Source organism: Callithrix jacchus, chromosome 8 (genome assembly GCF_049354715.1).
Source record: "Callithrix jacchus isolate 240 chromosome 8, calJac240_pri, whole genome shotgun sequence".
NCBI lineage: Eukaryota > Metazoa > Chordata > Mammalia > Primates > Cebidae > Callithrix > Callithrix jacchus.
This window is the reverse complement of record NC_133509.1, coordinates 8058356-8081851: the sequence shown is the minus strand read 5'-3', so window position 1 is coordinate 8081851 and position 23496 is coordinate 8058356. Positions and strand designations below refer to the sequence as shown.

Genomic DNA, 23496 nt, shown 5'->3' with positions numbered 1-23496 from the left:
ATCTCATGAGACTTTTCGTTATAATACAATTAAGTTAAACAATTAATTGATGGCCTAAGTTTGGGTCTGTTTCTGAGCTTTCTAGTCTGTCGCTCTGATCTGTTTGTTTCTTACACCAGCACCACACTGTCTTGATTACTGAAGCTTTATTGTAAGCTTCAAAGTCAGGCAGAATAAGTCTTCTGACTGCACCATTCTTTTCTAACATAGCTTTGAATATTTTAAGTTATACCCCTGGCCTTCAAAAACTTTGGTGCGTACCTTCTCTTCCAGAGGAAGCATATATACAAGCATTCTTGTACCTAACTGCCTTGTTAGCATAGCAAAGTGAAAAAATACACACATGGCATAATTTGCTTATATTCGCAGAGGTCAATATTTTCTTCAGCACTAAGTCATGACCAGAAGCAACATGGCTCACTCCCAAGTGCCCTTTTTCATTGGTGTTCAGATAAGACATCTTTGTGTGTGTGTGGAAATTCCTTTTCTCGGTGAATAACCGCCTGGCGTTCCATCAGTACGTACCACAGTATGGCTTTTTCAGTTTTATCTTAGTTCACAAAACGCCGTTACGTAAATTCCTGTATACTAATTTTTTTCTGTGATCATCAAAACAAAAGCCAATCATCACTTCTACCTCAAACAAGTACCAGAATATTCCAGCACCTGATTTGTGCCCTCTGTATCATTGGTTTTTTCCAGTTGCGAGCCTGTATATGGGAGAGTAATTGCTCTCCCACATTGTAAGCCACTGTTGTTATGCTATGTCCATCTGTCTCATTTGATAAAGGAATGTCATCGATAGCTTGTCTTCCTTCTGTCTGAGTGGAACGTTGTTATATTGCGGATCGTTTCCTAAGCTTCTCGGGAGGGACACTCCTTTTTACGCTGTAAGGAGTGTGACTTTGATGCTTCTGTAGTTTTGGTCTCTTGTTTGCCTTTAGCAACGATGTTTATCAATTTCATGCTAGAAAACATTGTTTTGTGCTTATTACGGAAAACATAAATTTATTTGCTAGAGAAGTGGCTGTGTTTAGATAGAATTTTTTTTTAATGTGGTGGTTTCATGCCACAATTTGGCAGTTTCATATCAGACAAAACATTTAGAATTGAGAATGAATGGCTGGCTGGCTCAATAAAATCCAATTTTCAGATTCATCATAGTTCTTCCTGCTCCCTTTTTTCTTTCGTGACTGTGTATGAAAAGCCATCACACTTGCACATCCAGGTGTCCCAGCACACAGAGATTCACATCTTTTTGAATGTGAATTTGCAGACCAGCTCACAATTGGCACGGGAGCAGTCCCCCGGAGCAGCCCACAATTCATGTTTTACACATTATTTTGAATTGTGTTATCACTACTCACATATTTCAGTCAGTGACTTCTGAATTACAGACCCTTTCAGTTCGTTGAGAATATGATACAACAATATAGTAACAACAATAAATTCAAATTCACAAAATGATAACCCCAAAGAGGCATACGGAACTTTTAACCAATGTTAAGTACACCGGTTACTGCGATTAGTCAAGACGGCATAACAAATGCAGTTCTACTAGTGCACAACCAACATTTAAGAATGTAATGGTTAGTAGCACGCTAACAGAACTCCTAGAAGATCATAATTAAGTTCCCATCTCAAACATATGTAAACAGAACACCTTTTCCCTCGGAAACCATGAAAAGACCTGAAGACCACCAAAGACCACCCGGGTTCTCAGGACTCCCTGGAGAAATGCTGGTTCATAGACCCATATCTCTATTGAGACGCATAATCAAAAATTGTTCACTGTGGCCAACTAGCAAGCCTAATTTCTTGAAATGCTTCACTAAGTTGTTATTCAACTCTGCCAACAGTCTGTCCCCGTGCCTGTGGAACAAGCTACAGTACTCAAACACTTCCCAGGCTGTTGAACTTCACGCATTGCATTGCCAAATTATCATCAAGAAAGCTTCTATCAACTTCTATTTCCCACCAGCTGTGAGTGAGAAAGTTCGTCTCCCCAGTTCCTCGCCAGCTCTGGGTAAAGAGATGTTACATTCTGAATGATGTTGAGATTTTAAAGACAGCACTTAAAGCAAAAGATCAGATACAGTCCAAATGGCTCTTGAAGACCCCTTACACTGTCCGTGAAGAACAGACACAAGAGGTGGGTCCTCACCTCATTGCAGTGGTGATCTGGAGTTGAGGCTTATTGAGTGGAATAGCACGCAGAATAACTCCAGTTATTTTCAATGGGATTTTTCTTTCCTTTTTTACTTGCTTCTTTTGCCAAAGTTATGTTTAAACTCATGTAAATTAGATATAATTATTTTGTAATTGCCTTTGCCATTTTCACACTTGGAGTTTTCCTTATTTTCTTACATTAAGGCTATTATTACCATTTTGAATATGTTTTCTAAAGTATCATCCCTGTGTATGGTGTTGTATGTATATATTTGTGTGTATGTGTATGATCTGTTTATTACCCTTCTCACCACTAGATTAAAGATATAACACCCTAAAGTTAATTATAGAATATGCTCATGTTTTTCGTATTTGAATTTTTTGCCTTTATGGAATGTGTTTTCATTTACAGCATGAAGTAAACATCTATACTTATTTTTCTCCAAGAGGTTAAACAATAATCTCCCGGAGGGACATCCTTAAAACACCTCTGATATTTTTGTAGTTTCCCTTTCTGGTTGTCATACAAAACTTTCAGCTCTGATTAATCTGAAAGGTGGTAAAAATCAAGACAATTTTTTCCTGTAACACACTTGTGCCTAGGGCTTTTTCTTCCTCTTGGAGGAGAACGGTGCTACTTCAGTGATTTTGTTATAAATAAGACAGCGCAGAAAGGAAAGCAAGTATGCTTTTTAATACTGTGGCAAAGCTGTTAATTGTTCTTCAATATCAGTTCTTGCCTTCTTCCTAAGTAACAAAACTCTCAATTCTTAGTTGAGTACATGACAACCCAGAATAAAGACTATATAATCACTAGCTTTCGTTGAAACTCAGAAGTATCTGTGAAACGTCTTTAAAGGGAAGAAGCATAATATTCTTGCTTTCACTTCTTTTTTGATTACCAAGATGTGAATGTAATGGCTGGAGCTAAAGCAGCCATTTTGTACTATATGGTATCGTGTCAAAGAGACCAGACCAACAAGGCAGGAGTAGTCAGGGCTCCTGACTTCATGGAGCTGGCATGTCAGTCCTCAACTTCATGTTCCTTCTCGTCTTTTATCCAAGAAACAGGAATAACTTCTAGGTAGTGTAAAACATTGTTTTGAGTTAGATTTCTCTTATACAGAGTTGAATCTAATCTTGAATTATGTAGAGCCACAGGGCAGGCTTATGTTTGACTCAGCATGACATTACATTGATGGAAGTTGACACTGGGTATAGACCACAGAACACAGTAAATAATAAGTGTGCATAGGAGGCGTGCATTTCTACTTATAGGCAAGACAGTAGTGACTGAGAATTTCAGGTAAGGCGACACACACACACACACACACATATATTTCACATCTTTTGTTGGGGCCTATGACTTTGAAACCTTAAAAGAAACATCAGACCCTCTCAACTATATTTTCTGAAAAAGCCATCTTTCGTGGACAACATTTTAGAATGACGTTTTCACTGGACTTGTACTTTTAAGAATGGGCAGATCTGAGAATGCTCACCAGCATTTTGATGCACTTTCCCTTGGAGCAAACCATGAATGGGGGAGATGCGTGCTCTAGCACGGATCACAGCCAAGCCCCGGCACTGCGGTGACAGCCCTCTGCAAGGTTTACGCACCTATGTAATTGCAGTTACATCCATCTTTATTCCCTGGAGGCCCGTCTTTACAGAGAAACAGACAGTTGGCTGAGGATGTTGGAACTGAGCATTCCTTGCTAATTATTTAATTTTCATCTGGCACAAAGTGAAGCCTCTTAAGTTTAGTGGGAACTATAAGTCAATTATCTTCCTTTGCTAACAAGAAGCCTACCACTTGTAACAAAAACATACACAAAGTTCTGTTCCTCACTCTTGCCCTCAACCCTGGCCAGTGAAACCGCTTTTCTCTTACATTTTCTGTGCATGGAATAATGGCAGTGAGCTCATGCTCTTTGTTATAAAACCAAGGCACTGGTAAAAATGTAGTGCAGAAAAAAGTACTGGCTTCTCACGCTCCCATTCTCAAACAAGTTCAAACCTTTATTTATTGCATCTACAGTTAATCACATACTAGCTTGAACTGTAATACAACAACCCCATGAGGCATACGTCAGAAAACGGAGCATTGGAGAGTTGACGTCACTTACCTATGGTCGCTTAACTAACCAATAGCAAAACAAGGGTTTGAACCCAGCTAGGTGTTGGTTCTGATTTAGATCCTGGACCATGGCTGTATTATCTCTCCTGCTATGAAGGCCTCCGACTTCCTTTTTTCCTTAACTAAACCCTATTCACCTTTTAAAACACAATGCAGAAGCCACTTTCTTCAGGAAACTATCCCTCGTGCCCCAGACTGAGCCCCCTTGTGCTCCTGTAACAGCCCGAATCTTCATTCCAATCAAATGTTCTTTTGAGCATTTCATTTCCTGTGTGCTATAAATGTATTACATGGATTGTCTACTTTCATTCTCAGAAGTCTTCTGAAGGAGGCCACTATGATTATGTGAGAAGAACACTTGAGTAGCTAGAACCTGAGATGCCTATTCAGGTCTTTTTGATCCCGACACTTGTACATTTGCCCATGATGGTATAATGCATTATAGTGAATTTAAGTATTAATTTGACTATCTCCTTCACAGACTATGCTCTTTAGGACTAGGGGCAGTTTCTTGTTTCATTTTTCACTCTCAGTGTGTAGTATGGAATCAGAGACTAGCTCATTGGAATGTACATCTCTCTCCTCCTCTGCTGCCCCTTGAATGTGCTACTACTACATGAGATGGAAATAATATTTTTTGAAATAGATACAGTTCCCCCAAAAGTGCACATACAAGCAAAAACACAGAACTGTAGCTTCATTCTCCTGTTGCATATACTCATTCACAACTTCACCGAACCCTTTTCCAGGTATTTCCAGGTATGTGATGAAAAATACCTTTTCAAAGAAGTTCCCACACAGGGGTGTTCCTTGTGATTGTCATTAGTGCTGATTTACCAAGTATTTCCCATGCTCCCTTCTGGGAACGTGTTAGGATTTCCCTTTCCTGCCTTCTTAAGTTAGGTGAGCCCACATGACTTGCTTTGGCTCATGCAATGTGAATAAAAGTGACAAGTGTCACCTCTAGGCAAAAACTGCAAGTCCATGCATGGTTTCCCACCGGTCCAGTGGCCAATCGTGTTTCAAATAGGACTGTGAAGAGCAGAGCCCACGCTGCTGACCTGCAGTGAGCACTGGTGTGAGAAAGACACAAACCTTGGTTGCTATAAGCTAGGAAGAGATGGTGGTTGGTGGTTACCACCGTGTGACGTCGTCTGTCCTGATTGAGACACTGTTGAAATTGTCCAGTGAGAGAGTGAGTCTTGGCATTTTAATTTTACATCAAGGAATGAGAAGAAAAGTCATTATACTGGGGCTTACCCCTAGAAGCTTTAGACCCACTAGAATCATGCTTAAGAAAGGTCTTACTCACAGGGTGCTGCTGACCATCTGTCCTCCATCTCCATGGGGTCTGAGAAGACTGAAATAAGCCAATGCTACTGCTGAAAGAATTTAGGTGAGGTGAGCAAAAATATTCTGAGGGTGGGAGAGGTGGAATGACATCCTGGAACCTCCTTCCTCCGCTCTCCTGCAATCGTCAGGGACATCCACCTGCCTGAGACTGTGTCGTGATTGTGTGCCAGGAGGGGAATGAAACTGTTGTTTTCAGGGAGTGCCTTCTGGCTTTATGATTTTATGATATCTTCAATCTTGGCTGGTTAGAAGATTCATTTATACATTTAAGCAGATTTTCCCAGGGTGTAAATTTCCCCCCGAGACACATTAAACACTTTTAGGGACACAGTCAGTCTGTGAGGCCACCAGGGTATCGTTCACTGCTTTGCAGCAGCAATTTACCAAATGGTACCCTGGTGACTTAGAAAGTGAGTGCACATCTGTAAAGAGGCTTCCTTCACATCAAGGGATGCACGCTCAGAATTCTCCCTGCAGCGCATGGACAGCCGAGGGTGGAAAATGGGGAGAGTGAAGCCCCTTGGTGCTCTGATGTTCTCATCACATCTCATGCAGGGCTGCTGTGTCAGTGAAAGATAAGCCAAGGCCAGTGAGTAAGGGAGGTGAACTAGAGCTCCTGTGTGTAAGCTGTTTCTCGCTGGTTACAGTCACCTCTCTGGGGATCTTCCCTCTCTAGGGGGCCCGCTGTGCTGCCTGCTACTTTTCTGCCCAGGATCCCAAATGTCAGTGGCTTTTCCTGGACTACATTCCCAGGGAATTGGCCCATGCTTTAGCTCTGCCTTTTCTTGTTTATCTCATCGGCATACAACTGTTATTTGTCCTTCCTTTAGAATCTTATATCCATTCATTCAACGATCAGCAACCGCTTCTATTCAGAAGAAAGTTTTACTTCATTGTACAGGTTCCTGAATGACATATATCTGAGTTCGAATCTTGGCTCCACATTTACTAGTCTTCTGCGTCTATTGCCTCACTTTGCCCATCTGTAATAACGGTACCTCCTTCATGCTGTTACAGCAAGGATTAAAGGAAATAATCCCTGTAAAGGAATTAATCATGTGCTGAGCACAGAATAACTCACTGTCTGCTGTGCGCACCAGGCACTGAAGTGCTAGAGATATCAACAGAAACAAGACATGGTCCTCATGCACAAGAAGTTCATAGTCTAGAACATGAATTCTCAAAGTGTCATCCTGAGCCACCATCAGCAGCAGCACGTGGGACCTTGTTGGACAAAGCAATTCTCTGACGTCACCCAGACGTTCTGAGTGAGAAACTCTGGGGCCCAGAAATCTGTTTTAACAAGCCATGTAAGGGACGCTGACACTCAATTTGAGAATCTCTGCTTTATAGTAGAGGGATAATAGTACCTTATATCTGTGAGTGATTCAAAATGTTTAAATGTTGCTACATGATTTTAATACATCAGTCTTGCAAAAGAGGAATGGCTATTTCCCTTTCAACAGAGGAATTGAAGGTCCTGGTTTACTAAGAGGACTCGTTTGTGTTCGGGCAGCCACTCCTCCAGCAAAGGTGACCTTCCAACAATTTACGAACAATCTCAGTTAGCCTAAGCCAATTCTGGTCCTCCTGATTCCTTTTTAAGAGGCTGGTTTAGGCGCAGGCTTGTGAATAACTTCTTGCCAACAGACAAGATTGAAAGTCTGTTGAGGGGTTTCTGGGAATTGTCTCATCTCTTAAAAATTAAAAAAAAAAAAAAAAAGAATGCAAGGACAAGATAGCACTGTTCTTCTGCCGCACACAATACCTAGAGCAGTGGCAGCTATTTTGTCAGCATGAGGGATTCAGCTGACATTCAGAGGCTGTAGAAAACAGAGATGGAAAAACCCTTGTGGATCTCACAGCTGAAAATTAGCCAAGTCCAGACCCATTTTAACATAGTATCTCTTACATTACAACATATTTTCCTTCTTGCTTATCACATTTTGATTTGAGTTTTTTGTTCCTTGAAATGGAACACAACTTGATAGAGTTCCGTGTGGAGAAAGACTTGTCAGGGTAAAAGAGCTTGCCGTCTGAGCACATGTCCTGAGATTCCAAACCCCTGCTCTTTGCATAGCGTAACTTGCTAATGGATGATGGCTGATGATGGTGCTGATGAATGGGGTCAAACGAATACAGGAATTCTCATGCATACCTCATATCACATTCCCACCTCACTCCCACCACTGCCTTCTCAACTAGCATCTTGAGCTGAGACTCTAGGCTGTCACAGTTTCATCTTCATCAGCTGGTAAAATGCCTTGACTTACTTGCCCCACAATAAATGGTAACGAGTATTGCTTTTACTTTATAATGCCCTAAAAAAAGATTGCTAGTGGAGGAAATGATGATATAATCATATGAATAAGCGAAACAAATGACTAGTGAGGGGTTAATGATATATAGAGGTTTAATATACTTCCTCTTGTATAAAAGTTACAGTTTAGTTATGGTCTTTTGTGCCTTAACCCAAAAAAGCCCTTACTGTAAACACCTGAGAGTTCCATGGGGGAAGTATTTATACTTTCCACAGAATCACTGTCTATAAGAACAGAAAGGGACTTTGTGGTGACTGAGGCCATTCTCTTAGTAACGAGGGATCTAAGACCCAGGAAAACAATGACTCACCTGATGTCACAGAGCTGATCAGAGCAAAACCCAAACTTGAATTCAGGTTCTTCTGTCCCGAGAACAGAGGACTTGAATTTCTGGCTCTTTAAGATCTCTCAAAACATTGAAAAGCCAGGGCCCTTTGCTTTGAGAAAATTCTGCTGGCCAGGATTTTCCTGTTCTTCCTCCTCCTTCTCTTCTTACCCTGGTTTCTTCCTCATCACGTGTCTTTCTTAGTCTTTCTGTCCTACACAAATCTAACAAACGTTCGTTTTGGAAAAGACCTCATAGATCTAGTGTAGCCTCCTCATTTGATTGGCAAGGAAGCTGATGCCCAGGGAGGGAAGGGATTTACCTGGGAACTCGGAACAGTTTGGCAGGTGCATTGCGTGGTCAAGGACAAACCCGGTGCCAGTCTGAAATGGGGAGGAGGTGATGGCATACATGAGCTCTGCCGCCATGAGTTGCATGATGTTGGTCATGCTACTTGTGTTCTCTCTGTGTTTCAGTTTCCTCCACCACATCACAAGGGAGAGCAGTAGCTGCCTCACTGCGTTGCCCTGTAGGAAACAGTTGTAAAGTACAGGAAATGAGTTTAAAGCACTTTAAGGGTGAGTGCTCTAGATCCATTAGTTGTATAGCAACATGTAATATGTGCTGAAGAGGATGGGTGATGATCAGGAAGAAGAGCTGCAATTTGGACCCTGGTTTTTAACTTCTTATTTATTTTCACCAACACATTTCTTTCTTTTTCCCTTTCTCTTTTCCCTAGCCTTAGATTTTAGCCTAATCTTATATTTTTTCATTTTATTATTTTTTCATTAGAGAGAAAATATGTTGTGGAAAGAACATGGGTACTGGAACTAGACAGACCTAGGTTGACAGCCTACGTTTGCTGAATACTAACCACAGAGCTTTGGTCAAAGCCCTGAAAACATCTGGGCTGTTTCTTTGCCAAGCAAGGATTCCACCACTCAGTCCCTAGCACTGAGGATTCCATGTGAAAATGCAAGTAACATAGCTGGGCACGGTGGCTCGTGCCTGTAATCCCAGCTACTCAGGAGGCTGAGGCAGGAGAATTGCCTGAACCCAGGAGGCGGAGGTTGCGGTGAGCCGAGATTGCGCCATTGCACTCCAGCCTGGGTAACAAGAGCGAAACTCCGTCTCAAAAAAAAAGAAAGAAAGAAAGAAAGAAAGGAAATGCAAGTAACAGCCCTAGTATGTTTCAAGGCATGCCGGTATTTCCCCGAGACCCAAGCCCAAAGGCAAAAGCGGGAGTTCCGAGCCTTAACCGCATCTCCTCTGGAGGCAGCGTTGGGGCACCCCTGAGATTGAACAGTGGCACCATTTACCCAAAGGGATCAAGGCGGTACAATCGAAGTGACTCAACTCCAGCCTGAACAGTTGGTTAAGACCAGGACTGACTGCTGATCTTGTACGATCATTTGGTTACAGTGTAACTGACAATGGACTTAAAAGCTTGGCCATAGTTTGGTTCACATTCAATGGAATGATTTTGTCTCCAATCTGGAAGGCTGTGTCTGCCCTCAAACATCCCTTTGCTCACACTAAAACAAAGGGTAATTTAAAGTGCCCTTTTGCCAGCCAAACACTGAGAGCTGCCAGTAAATCTCGGGGCTGCTGAACTTGGGCCAAAGAAGCAGCCTGGGGCAGAGAAAAGGGCACTAATGGCGAGTTGGGAGTTCCGGGGCCTTCTTTCATTCAGTTACCAATTCTGTGAGTGACTTTGGCCAAGTCCTCACTGACTTCACTCGTTTCCTCCTGTCACTTAAAGACCCTGCCTATTCTCCGAGTGTCTCCTGTTATGTATTGGTTTAATGAATGTCCTGGGCACCAGAACATTCCACCCATAACATCTTCCATATTGAACATCTGCTTTTATCCATCTCTTGAAACACAGCTCTCTCCAACACTGCCTCTTTTGTCGTGCCAAGTATTCTTTAGACAATTACAAGAAATTGCCGGGGGTGGGTGGGGCGGGGGGAGTGGTTGGAAACCATTTAATCCATCAGATGAAAAACAATAAAAAAAGCTGCGACCCGGAGATGTGCAGCAACTTCTCCAAAGTCACACAGCTTTTTGGCAACAGTTCTAGGACACCTGCGTTCAGCCCCCCGCAATAAAAAGGTGGTTGGTGCCTGACGATGTATTCTTTGGTGGGGCATGTCATCCAGGACTAAATGTGAATGAAGGGTAACAGCTGTGTAGTCCCAGGGCTTCATTTCCTTTATCATGGCAACATGTCCCCAGGACGAAAGTATCTGTGGATCTAACTTTTGGATGTGAACTGAGTGTCAGAGTGAAACATTCTTGACCCTAAAGTGCTTCCTACTCTGATAAATGTATCCAACATGTTCCCAACGACTGAAGTGCAGGGCAGATGTATCTTTTTTCCTCCTTCCTAGACACTGACATTTTTGTTGCTCTACACAGAGCTCCAGCTAATCTGCATATGCATCAATGACTAGCCAAAGCGTTATGGAATTTCATCCAAAAATTAATAATTTGATTGGTTATTCAAAATCTCAAGCATCCTGACAGCCAGCAATCAAATGAGGGGTGAAATAATATGCAGACTGATGATTTATCTTCTTTATCCAACAAATGAGCTCTCTATGAGCCAGACAACTTATTAGGAAATTGTGGGAGGATGTTTTGCTTGATCACTGTATCTAGAAGATCCCTAAAAGAGATGAAGGATTTTCTAAAACATAGATTGGTCCTTAAAATATTACTTTCCTTACACACAGAAAAAAAGTCAGAAAAGGGGGTATGATGCAATATTTTTATTTTTACAGTGTCATAAAGAGGCTTAAAAATATCCCAAACTAAAAACTGTGAAATAAAATTAGTGATGGAATAAATGACATGAAATTTTTTAAGACTAAAAATACACAGAGACCCTTAAGTGGCAAAATGTCCTATGGCAAGAAACATGGCTTATAAATGAGAAGGGTGCTAATTGTGATCAGCTCCATGCATCCCTTTTCCAAAATGTATGGCAAAAATAAAATAAAGCCTTAGAAGAGATCTCCATAAGGTCCTCAAAAGCCTTATAAGCTCCTTTACAACTTCCATGTATTCATAGAATTTTGAATGCCAGAAGTCACCCAAAAAAGGAAGTCTTTCTCAATGTATTTACATATAGAAAATACAGAAATAAATGAAAAGCAAAATGAAATGTACATGATCTGAGCAAGTGTCCTAAGCCCTGAGAAGGTAGACCCTAACTTCTAATGATACAGCAAGAAGCTCCACTCCTCTACAAGGCTTCTTCGGAAATGTAGACGGCAATTAGCACCCACACCAGTGTTTTCACTTTAATGATGGATAAGTAACAAACAGAATCACCAGAAATTCATTAGAATTCAACGCTAAGAAAATCTCTGATGATACCTTTTGATGAATCTGACCCGAGGCTGCTCACTGGAGGAACTGAAATTGCATCTGACACAGTAATGTGCTTTAATTCTAAAAGGTTTCAAAAGATGGGGGAGTTCCCAAAATGAATGGGAAAGGGTCCTCCTCAAAGCAGTAGTCAAAATTACATTTGTTTAATCAATAGCATTTGGTTTAACACCAGTGGTTCTCAGACTTGGCTGCTCATTTGAATTACCTGGGGAGCTTTTACTGCTCTCCACCTGGGCTACACCCCAAACCAATTAAGCCAAAATCTCTAGGGGTGGGACCCAGGCATCAAACCTTCGTAAAGCTCCCAAGTGATTACAACATGCAGCCAAGCTTGAGAACCTCTGATTTAGAGATAAGCCAACCTGAGTGACTGAATGATTGGCCTGAACTGTTTACTCTCCTGTGGTAGAGCTACCCAGTCACACCCTTGCCATAATGTCTTGGTGGGCAGAAGATGTATCCCCACCTTCTGACTTGTGGATTTGGCCACGTGGTTTGTTTTGGCCACTGAAGTGTTTGTAAATGTGGTGTGTGCTGAGATTTGACATCTGCTTGGAGGAGGGGCTGGCTTTCTCTTATGTGCACCTGCTTTTTGCCAGGAGAAGAGCATGCTTCAGTCAACCACTGTCCTAGGAAGAGACACATACAGCAGAACTGAACCCAATTACCAGCCTGGAGCCAAACCTAGCTGAACCCTAGCCTGCCCGTAGACATAAGAATGAGAAGGAAGTGTTACTGCTGGAAGCCCCTGAGTTTGGGGGTAGTTTGCTAGGCAGCATTTTTGTGTAAGAGGTAACTGACACCACGAAAATAAGAAAGAGATTATTTAGTGAGATGGCCAACATTTTGGATAATTGAACATTTCTTCTTGCATGAGAGAAAGAGACAACTTAGAACCTTTTCTAAAGGAAGGTTTGACCCATCATGCCTACCATGATGTAGCTTTTGGAACAGTGCTACTGTCTTTGTCACCCTTCTGATCTGTTAAGCAGAAAATATTTCCTGCTGATTTCTTACTCAGTTTCACACAGGGCCTCCATCTAAATATCTATCTTCACCAGGGTAGAACTGGCATTCTGAATCATCAGTGCCCCAGGCTAGTTTGACAGCTTTTTTTTTCCTTTTCCTTTCCTTTTTTTTTTTTAATTTTCGAATTTAAGCTCTCTCCAAGTTTCTGTGGAAGAACAGAGGAAAAGCCCTCTCTATATAGCTACTATCAAAATGATCAGAAATACATAGCCTTAGTTATGAGAGGGTTCCTTACATGGTGCTGGGAAGTTTGTGATAGAACGGCAATCCTAAGTCAAAAGACTTAGGCCCACAGAAGCATAGGTCTCATCTCGCAGAAGAGCCCTCTTTTAGGATTTATGGCATTCACACAAGTGAATTTATTAATCGGATGGTTTTGAATGTAGGACAGGTATTCGCAAACTTGAGGGTGCATCAGAATCACCAGGATGACTTGTGACAACACAGATTGCTGGACCCCACCCCTAGAGTTTTTGACTCAGCTAAGTCTGGCTGCAGCCTGAGAATGTGCGTCTCTAGTTAGTCCACCAGGTGATGCTGATACTGCTGGTCTGCAAACCACACTCTGAAAACCATCAATATAAGGGGAAAAATTATGTAGGTGTGAGACAGATTTTATCTGGCATGTTGCCTTGACAGGGAAGATTCTTAGGTATTTCCTTATCAAAAATGTGTTTGTGTGTAACACTAATAAGTCCACCTGGAGAATACAAATGGAGTCAGTAACCTCAACTCTCTTCACAAAAAGTTCATCTACTGCCATAACCACTTCCCAAATTTGTATCATAAGCCCTGAATCCAGCAAAAACAACTCATGAAATGTCTCCTTTTCAAGGAAGCCTTCTTTGATTTCTCCAAAAAGAAATATTGGCTTCTATTTCTGAGACCCTGAATCCAATCTATGGCATTTGATACTTTGTATCTTAAAGTACAAGTGCTTATGAGCTTGTCTTAGCTTCTTATAAAGGATGTACAATCTATCTGATACATCTTAGAATCCCCTACAGGTCTTTCACATAGCAGATACAAAATAAATATTTATAGCCCCTAAAATCTATGAATGAGTATTCGTGTGAAGATGAGCTTAGAAAGTCAAAAGAGTAAAACTTAAAATTAACAGTCTGCATTGTCAAATGCAGTGACCAGTGGCCACGTGTGGTGATTTAATGTTAAGTTAATTGAAGTTAAACGAAATTCAAAGTCCAGTTCCAAGCTACACTAATCAAGACAGTATGATGTTTCTAAAAGAATAGACAGATAGATGGAACAGAATAGACAGCTCCAAAATGGATACACGTAAATACAGTCAACAGATCTTTGAGAAAAGAGCAAAGGCAATATACTGGGGAAAAGACAGTCATTTCAACAAATGATGCTGGAACAACTGGAAATCCCAATGCAATACAGTGCATCTAGACACAGACCTTATACCTGTCACAAAAATTCACTCAAAATGGATTGTATACTTAATACAAAATTATTAAACTCTTAAAAGACAGCATAGGAGAAAATCTAGATGCCTTCACATACATACACCAAAGGCACAATCAATGAAAGAAATAATTGCTAAGTTTGTCTTCATTTAAATTAAAAAACTTCTGCTCTGTGAAAGTGTCAAAAGAGTGAAAGCCCAGCCACTGACTGGGAGGAAATATTTAAAAAGACACATCTGATAATGACTGCTCTCCAAAACAGCTGAAGAATTCTTAAAACTCAATGATAAAAGCACAAAAACCCCATGGAAAAAAAGACCAAAGACTAGAACACCTCACCAAAGAAGATATACCAATGGCAAATAAGCATAGGATAAGATGCTGTACCTCTTATATCATTAGGGAAATGTAAATTAAAACAACAATGAGATACTGTTCACATGAATATTTGAATGGCAAAAATCCAGAACATTGACAACACTAAATGCTGGTGAGGATATGGAGCAACAGGAAATCTCATTCATTGCTAGTTCGACTAAAGAATGGTACAGCCACCTTGTGGTAAAGTTTGGCTGTTTCCTGCAGAACTAAACATACTCTTATATATAATCCCACAATTGTGCCGCTTGGTAATGACCCAAAAATGTTGAAAACTTAAGTTCGAACAAAAACCTGCACATGCATGTTTATAGCAGCTTCATTCATTATTGCCAAAACTTGGAGGCAACGAAGATGTCCTTCAGTAGGTGAATGTATAAAGTGTACATCAAAATACTGTTATGTTATCTTATCTGCCCCCTGCATCCAAATAATGGAATGTTATTTAGTATTAAAAGGAAATGAGTTACCAAGCCATAAAAAGACATGGAGAAACCTTAAATGCACATTACTAAGTGAAGAAGCCTATCTGAAAAGGCTATCCACTGTACGATTCCAGCTACATTGCATTTTGGAAAAGGCAAAACTATGGAGACAGTAAAAAGACCAACGGTTGCCCAGGGTCGGGGGAAGGGAGAGAGGAACAGGCTGAGCACAGAGGACTTTCAGGGCAGTAAAACGGCCTTCTATGGTACTATGATGGTGAATGCATGTCATTCTACACTTTACCAAAACCCAGAGAAAGAGCACCACCAAGAATGAGATCTAATGTGAACTACACACTTTGACCGATTATGACGAAGGTTCATCCACTGTAACAAATGTACCCTTTGATGTGGGATGCGGACAGCGATGGGGCCTGTGCCTGTCAGGATAGGCAACATATGGGATATTTCTCTAGTTTCTGCTCACTTTTTCTGTGAGCCTACAACTGCTCTAAAAATAGTCTCTTTAAAGGGGAAAGTTTCCAGTTCCTCACTCATAGTAGTTGTATCTCAAGTACTCAATAGCTACATTGGGGTGATAATCACAACAAACATGTAAATGGTTCTGTTGGGTGGACTACCCTAGAAGTTTTCCAGATCATTTTCATCTGTGTTATCTTATCTGCTCCCACCAACACTGCTGTGATGTAAGTGGTTTAAAAAGTTATCCTGTCCACTTTATAGCTGGAAAAAATGTAATCTTAGAGAAAATAAGTAAATTGCTCGATGGCAAAGTGGAAGAACTTAATCTATAAAATATGTATGAGACATGAGAAAGTATCTAGAACTTAGTACTCCTCTATTTGTTGACTTATTCAGTTTTCTTTTTTTTTTTAAATTTTGACCCTACCTCATTATTCACTCCATCTGTCAAGAAATATTGCATTTATCATGTGTTAGACACAGTGCTTGGCATTGGGGATGTACAGGTAAGCAAGTGAGACAAGGTTCCTGCCCTCAAGGAACTTACAATCTAGAGTCCTTTACCCTTGCATTTTCCAAAGCCAGCCAGAGATATTAGTAAACTCAGCCTCGGTTCTATGAAGGACGCTAAGGCCAATACAACATCCCTTCATCTCACCCAGGTGAAGTTCAGGTGAAGCTGCTGGAAACACTGGGCTACCAAAGAACTGTTCCTCATGCCCCTGGCATTTGCCACTTGTGAAATGCCTTTCTGTTCTCAAATTCCTCAGCCCTGGTTCTAGAAGTTATCAAAAGGAACATTAGCTGCCCAGGACAGGGCCTTTCTTGCTTCATGCACTGGAAAAATTATTAGCTGCTTTATGAGGTCTCTAGGGCAGTGTTCGCTTCATCCCTAAAGGTTTTTAACAGAGGCATACAATTCCACTGAGTTTTGATATGCACTCTTACCCTTCCTACAAGACACAATACTTTTGCCTCTGTTTTCCTTAGCATCCAGCATAATGCCCTGCAAATAGCAGCACAATTAAAATGTCGTGAAACGGCAAGACGGATGCTAACTCTTTTCTTTTTTTTAGACAAAGTCTTACTTTGTTGCCCAGGCTGGGATACAGAGGCACAGTCACAATGGCTCACTGCAACCTTGACTTCTCAGGCTCTAGTGATCCTTCCACCTTAGCCTCCCTAGTAGCTGGGACTACAGGTGTGTGCCACCACACTGGGCTAAATTTTTGTATGGTAGAGAGGGGGTTTTACCGTGTTACCCAGGCTGGCCTCAAACTCCTGGGCTCAAGTGATCCACTTGCCTTGGCCCCCCAAAGTCCTGGGATTATAGGCGCAGAGCACGGTTCTTGGCTAGATGCTACCCCTTGACCCCCAGCTGAGCCCTAGAAATTCCTCTTATTAAATTATTAAAATACTTCCTGTGAGCCAGAGATGGTCCATACCAGCACTGTCCAATAGATAACAAGGTCAACCACACAGTAATTTTAAATTTTCTGGTAGACAGATTTCTTTAAAGTTAAAAGAGATGAAATTAATTTAAATGTTTCACTTAACCCAGTATATCCAAACCATGCTCATTTTGACATGCAATCAATATAAAAGTGTTAATGAGACACGTTACATTTTTGTACTAAGTCTTTGAAATTCAGTGCAGATTTTAACAGTCATCACACATCTCAATTTGAACTCACCACCTTTTAAGAACTCAATAGACACATTTGGCTAATGACTAGCATTGGACAGGGCTGTTCTATACAGAATTTTATAACATCTTGCAAGATGCATAATGATAATGGCAGAATTTTGAGTGCCAACATTTCAGAAGGATCATCTCATCTCACCCCAACAGTGCTCATCTATGGATGAGGAAATGTGGGCATAGAACTGGTTGCTGTCTTTCCGAGTTGGGTGCTGAATTCAGGCAGTTTGAAGCTGTCACATCTTGCCACTGATTAGTTGTGTGGCCTTGAGGAAGTCACTTTTCTTCTCTGCATTTTCATTTCCTTGCCTATAAAATGGGCACGGGTGGAGTGGATCATTCAGGGTGGACACGGTGTGTTTCATCTTCATCTTAATTTCCTAGTGTCTGGCAAGTCTGGCTCACCTGTTACCCCCCCAGGAGGACTTCAGGTTTACACCATTGATTCTCTGGCTCCTGCTTGCCCTGGACTTTACCAGCTGGGGACACCTTGATGACAGGCAGCGAGATGGAGCTCCTCCCATGCCGAAGAGCTGTGCTGCATTTTCACTTGCGTTTCTTTTCTTTTCAGCACATGGCCCAGCTTCAGCTTCTGGATGCTTTCCTGAAAGAAAGCGAACCTGTTGTTTGGGCACTCAGTTTTAATTTTCTGTCTTCTTTGTTCTCGTGCATGTTGTAGAAAGCTCCATACTCCCAAGGAAATTCTACTCTATATTTCCATCATTTCCCTTCTCTCCCTCTCAAGGAATGCAAGAAAATAACTGTCAACGTTTTTTTTTTTTTGCATATATAAATTTTAACAGCACATACATGCCAATGAATCTTTTATCCAAGAACGAAAGGCTTATGTCAAGTGATTGAAAGTTGAAATGCTCAGGTTTTCATTCTCGTTGTGTAATGGAATCACCGTGTGGACACGCTACTTTATGATTACTTCGTCAACTGCATTCCTCAAATCCGCTAACTCTAATGAATGCCTACTCGGTGCAAAGGCACAGGCCTTGTTTTTAAGGAGTATGTCTTTCACCAGGGAGGTAAGGCAAACATTCAAATAACTCCAATACAAGGTAGATGGAGCGTGCCAAGTGCCTTAGGAGGGCTGTAAAGCTCTAAGACACTTCAAATATTCTGGTTGGGGGTAAATCAGGGAAGGCTCCACAGAGGAGTTGTCATTTAGAATGAACTTTGAAAGGAAGGTAGATTTCAGTAAACTGAGAAGGCAGGAAGGGTCTTTAGGGAGGCAGAGGCAACTATGTATATATCACGGACTAGAAGGAGGAAGGGGAGCAGGCAGCAGCATGTGGCCTGGTCTTGGTACTGCACATACTCAGATTACATAAGGATGTAAGGCAGTTTGACAAACTCCTGCCAGGAGTGTCACACTCCCTATCCTCCACCCATGGGAGATAGCATAAATCAGTCACAGCCCTCACCTTTCCACATGACAAGACTTGCCATCCTTGGTATAGGAGTGCAATGATAGGAGGTAGAACCTTCAATACTGAGTTGACTAGTTCGTTGTTAATTGCATGGGCAACAGGGAGCCGTAACAGTAACAGTCTTGTAAGTAGGGGAGTGACATGGTGGGAAATGAAAGCTACATTTCAGGGTAATTAGCTTGGCAGTACTATCTGGAATGGATTTGAGTGGTTATAAGACTGAAGGCCAGTTATTTACGAGGTTGCTGACATGGTTTAGGTGAGCAATAATGTCTGGAACTGCATGGGTGGCTGTGGAAAGGAGGGCATATGTCATGTAGGTAGAACTGACAGCATTTGGCAAGTATGTTGGGATGTGGAGAGTTCTGGGCAGCAGCAAAAGAGAGGTGTCAAAGTTAACTTTGAGGTTCCAGGAGAAAAGTAATGTTACCATCAGCAGAGAAGCCAGGATTGGCAAGGAGGTAGGGGGGATCCTCATCGTGTTGCAAAGAGGAGTTGCAAAAAAAAAAAAAAAAACACCACAAAACTGAATTTACACTGATCTCTCCCACAAACACAGCTTTTCTAAGTCTTTTGCAGATAACTCAGCGGTGCAAAGTAAAATAACCATTTTTAAGCAAACACTGTTGCCCTTTGTCAATGAGCAGAGTCTAAGGAAGGCTCCCATCTCTCCAAATATTTGGAAAAATTGGAAAGCCTTAATTAGCAATCCGGAAGGGAGCAGGAGGGAAGGAAAGAAATATAAACCTAATCACTGTGTTTTCAGGTTTCAAATGCTTCCCCAGTCCAGGTAATTTACACTTTAGTAACAGTGATTGACAGTCAAGGAATGTATCTAGCTCACTTTTATTTTTTCCCTTGGGGAAAGCACTTGCGTTCCCAATTGTTTTAAATTGCAGAAGCAGTAATTGTCTTAGGGAGTTATGAGAAGTGGCTTTTTGGAGCTGGGATCTTTCTCTGAAGGGAATATAGGGTCTATTTTAATTGATTCAGGTCATTAAGACCATTTTCTAGCTGGTCTTTTCTGGGTGACTAAATATCACCTTAGTTTAAGGAGCACAGTAAGAAACTCATTAAAGGTCCAAGGGGAACTGACTTAACCAAAAATGTTAACAAGTTGCTACTGGTACCTAAAAGGAAACCAGGGATACTTTTTAAGTCACTTGCATCCCAGATAGAATTATTGTGACATGTAATATGACAAGTATTTTAAAAAGTATTCTAAAATAAACGTGAGGCAACAGATGCTCACTGTCCCAGAGGAAGTTGTTTCTTAAACTGCACACTTTGATATATTTGTTTCCTTGGAAAAGTCAAGTGTGACAAGCTAGGTCAATTGCATCAAGAACGTTACTAACAGGCTAACCAATGGTAAATTGTGTGAAGGCTGCTCTGGAAATCTGTGCTTTGATGTATGGGGAAACCCACACATCTGATTTGGGATGGAGGAGACAATTGTGCTTTGTTTGTAGGTGCCAACAGACAGGCTAAAGAGGGATCCTTGCAGAGACAGGATTAAGGTATCAGGACTATTCACGTTTCATTTACATCACCCTGAAGAGTGGACCACAGGTTTTGCTGCTTAACTCACAGACCATGGCAAAAGGGCATTGTGTATTTGAAGATCAAGATCAGCAACAGAAACCACGTGTGAAATTTGGCACGTGGAGGTTCCTCTTAAGTGATTATCTGAGTTTTTTCCCCTTATTTTTTTAAAGCATTTTTCCAAACCAGGAAGTTAGCAAAAGAAAAATGTCCCCCAACTCCCTCAGCCTACCCAACGCTCTTAAACGCATATATTTATGCCACCTTCTGGTCTATAATAATATTATTTATTGTCAAAATTTTGGAGCTTTTTGAAAGGAAGGTGGGGTGTATGTTAAACATGGACTGATTTCCACAGTGTCTTCGCATGTAGAAGGAAGTGGTAGATTGATTATGAAGGCAGAGAAATCAAGCTGCTACCATTGGAATATTTCCCATTCTTTCAATTTGTATTGTTCCTTCATACCGGAGTTCGGGGTCAAGGTAACAATGATGCAATTCTCTGCTTTCCTGGAGTTTTAAATACTTACTAGGGGATGAGTGGATGAGTGTATTTCAATGGCAGGAGGGTGTAGAATGATGCCTACAATAATGTGAATTATTAGGAGTTCTTAATTATCTGAATGTTATCTGGGCATTAGTAATGCCTTTCCAGGATATCTACCTTTTGTGGATGACACTGTACATTTAATAGGAAAAGTACCAGTGGGAATTGACAATTAGTAGCCACGCTTGAGCTAGATGCTGCGTGGCATATTTCATCCAGCTTAGATAGTCATCGACCAAACAGGCCAAAGTTTTCTTCAGTAGAAAGTCCCCTCCCAGATGGTTTCTGGATCCTTCGCGGACAAACAGCAAAGGAGCTGAAAGCGACCTCTTTCAACCACACCAGAAACTGTCTATGGCGATTCTAGACTCACAAAATCTGTTTTAGACACAGATGCAACTAACCAAGATTGGAAACCCACTGGCTGTCCCATCCCAAAGTAAAAAGTGCCACGTCCTCCCATCCTCCGCCTTCCTTGGGGTGTCAGCCCCGTTCGAATCCCTTTTTAGTTTCTCAGCCCTGGGCAGGGCTGACTGGGGGCTACCTGCGATTTCCCAACGTGGACAATCGGATTTGTCTCTTCCCAGGCTGGCAGCGGATGGGGACGAGTTCTGTTCCCAAGAGAGTCTCAGAAGTAGGCACAGAATCATCTCACTGACTTTAATTTCTGTCCCTGGGCTGGGGAGAGGGGAGAATTGGGGCGCGAGAGGCTCTGCTCTCCTCCTCCCCTCTTTTCCCCACCTCCCAAAATTGGCAGCCAGTCTGTGGCTCTCGGTCTGGGGTCTGGAGGGTGGGGAGTGTGGGTGTGGGGGCCGGCTGGAGAAGCTCTCGCTAGCGCTGCCTGTGGCCAGACCCGCCTCCTGTCCCCTCTCGGGCGCACACACACGTCTACCCAGACACACTCCGCGCGCTCCCTCGCGCTCTCGCTCGCCCGCCCGCCGCCGCCGCCTGCTCTCTCCCTCCTGCTCTCGCCGGTCGCCTTCTCCTTTTTTTTTTTTTTTTTTTTTTTTTTTTTTTTTTTTTTTTTTTTTTTTTTTTGGTACCATAGAGTTGCTCTGAAAACAGAAGATAGAGGGAGTCTCGGAGCTCGCCATCTCCAGCGATCTCTACATTGGGAAAAAACATGGAGTCAGCTCCGGCAGCCCCCGACCCCGCCGCCAGCGAGCCAGGCAGCAGCGGCGCGGACGCGGCCGCCGGCTCCAGGGAGACCCCGCTGAACCAGGAATCCGCCCGCAAGAGCGAGCCGCCAGCCCCGGTGCGCAGACAGAGCTATTCCAGCACCAGCAGAGGTAGGAGGCTGGAGAGGGGCTGGGGAGGGGGCGGCGGGAGCCCGGGCGCGGAGCGGGGGGCGGCCGGGAGCGGGCGCCCGGGACGCGGGGTCCCGCGGCCGCGCGCGAGCCTGCGGCGGCGCCCCGAGCCCGGAGGATCCCCCTCCCCTCCCCCCTCCGCCCCCCAGAAATGTTGCAAACTTTTGCAGCCCGTTCTCGGCTTGCGGGAGCAGAGGGGGGCGGGGGAGGCGGCGGGAAGGTTGACAGCCGGCCGGCTCACCGCCCCCACCCCCGGCTTTGATTTTTCTGCAAACACGGGAGGGAAGCTGCGTTGCCTTAATTAAATACGCTCCCCCAAAATACGGAGAAGCGGGGAATGGGGACCCGGGCAAGAAACTTTTAAAGCGGCAGTGTCCTTTTAAGAAGGGGCAAAAAAAAAAAAAAAAAAAAAAATCTGTTATGGCCACCCTCCTCCTGCTTTACCTTTTCTCCTCTTGACAGTTTCGGCCCCGGCTGCCGGAGTCGGGGCTGTGTGTTCGGTCCCTCTCAGATCTGGGCGGGGGGTGGGAAGAGTGAGTGACCTGGGAAGCCCAGGGGGTGGAGAGGGGGCGCTCCGGGGTCTGGGGCGGTGTGGACAGCCTCTCTGGAGCACGGCGGTACGTTTGAGATTTGAAGGAAGGGCTGGAGGAAGGGGGGTGCGGGCGCTGGAGCTGCTGGCCAAGTTGTCTGGCGGGCGCGGCGAGGGGAGATGCGCAAGTTTGCAGACTGGGGGTTCGGAGCCCGGCGCCCAGGCTGGCGGGGGGCGTGTGCGCGCTAGCACGCCGAGGGCGGCGGTCCTGTGGGGCACTCCACGCGCATTCGGAGGGAGCGTCTACAAAAGCAAGCAAGCACCCAAACTTATTTCTGCTCTGGGAATCCTTCTCTCTCGGAGGTTCCAAGCGTTTCTGCAGGAACCTGGGGATGGTCAGTGCTGGTTGCATGCTGGTTGGACAGTGCAAGCGATGTTTCCTCCTCCCCTGGCGATTTTTACTCTTCATTTTGGTGTTTGGTCTATGTGTGCGTGTGGTGGTGGGGATGGGGGGGGGGGGCTCAGTTGCTCCCTCCTTTCCTAAAGTAAGCTGTTGAGGAAAGCTCACTCTTCCTTAAAGGTATTGGAACTGATGTGGCTTTTTCTCGGGAGTAGGGGATTATTTATTTGAATGCGCCTGGAGTTTGCAAAGAACAGGAGGAAGCTACAGCTTTAATTACTGTTGTAAATAATGTATAAATCACGCCTGTCACTCCGGAGGAAGCGGGCTCGCGCGAGGTGGGGACGGAGAGGATTTCTCCAGCCCCGGCTTGGGCACCGGCCCAGCGCGCCCCCTCCTCTTGCACTCGGCTTCGGCAGTGGCTGGGGAGGGCTGGGTAGAGGCGAATGGGGCCCCGGGAGCTGCTGCCTTCCTTTCGATGTTATAGTTGGAGGTAGGAATATGGCTGATCATGTGCTGGCTGTTTTACAGTATTCCCCCCCCAACTTAGCCACACCCCCTGTCCAGGCGCT

The 23496-nt window shown here is 43.3% G+C and overlaps 2 protein-coding genes across 4 annotated transcripts in view; one reads left to right on the top strand and one right to left on the bottom strand.

Moving 5' to 3' along the window:
- Positions 1-2243: 2243 nt before the first annotated feature.
- On the bottom strand, positions 2244-22975 carry LOC144577269 (uncharacterized). 2 transcript variants are annotated; one of them, XM_078333288.1, is made up of 2 exons: positions 22440-22975; positions 2244-8835 (listed from the first exon to the last, which is right to left on the bottom strand). In XM_078333288.1, exons 1-2 carry the CDS (start codon positions 22934-22936, stop codon positions 8823-8825), a joined length of 510 nt encoding a protein of 169 aa, XP_078189414.1. In that variant the 5' UTR covers positions 22937-22975; the 3' UTR covers positions 2244-8822. The 2 variants fall into 2 exon arrangements, with proteins under 2 accessions (XP_078189414.1, XP_078189413.1); XM_078333287.1 differs by lacking the exon at positions 2244-8835 and adding an exon at positions 16517-17761.
- The window catches only part of RORA (RAR related orphan receptor A), a 763546-nt gene continuing 761801 nt past the window's right edge, over positions 21752-23496 (top strand). For both annotated transcript variants that reach the window (XM_078333285.1, XM_035261774.3), the window contains exon 1: positions 21752-21977. In XM_078333285.1, coding sequence (XP_078189411.1) covers positions 21812-21977 — 166 coding nt within the window. In that variant the 5' untranslated portion in view covers positions 21752-21811. The remainder of the gene's footprint in view (positions 21978-23496) is intronic.

Bases quoted from the DNA above. Each gene is read 5' to 3' on its own strand.
- LOC144577269 (XM_078333287.1), bottom strand. From the start codon at position 22,936: ATGCAACCAGCACTGACCATCCCCAGGTTCCTGCAGAAACGCTTGGAA.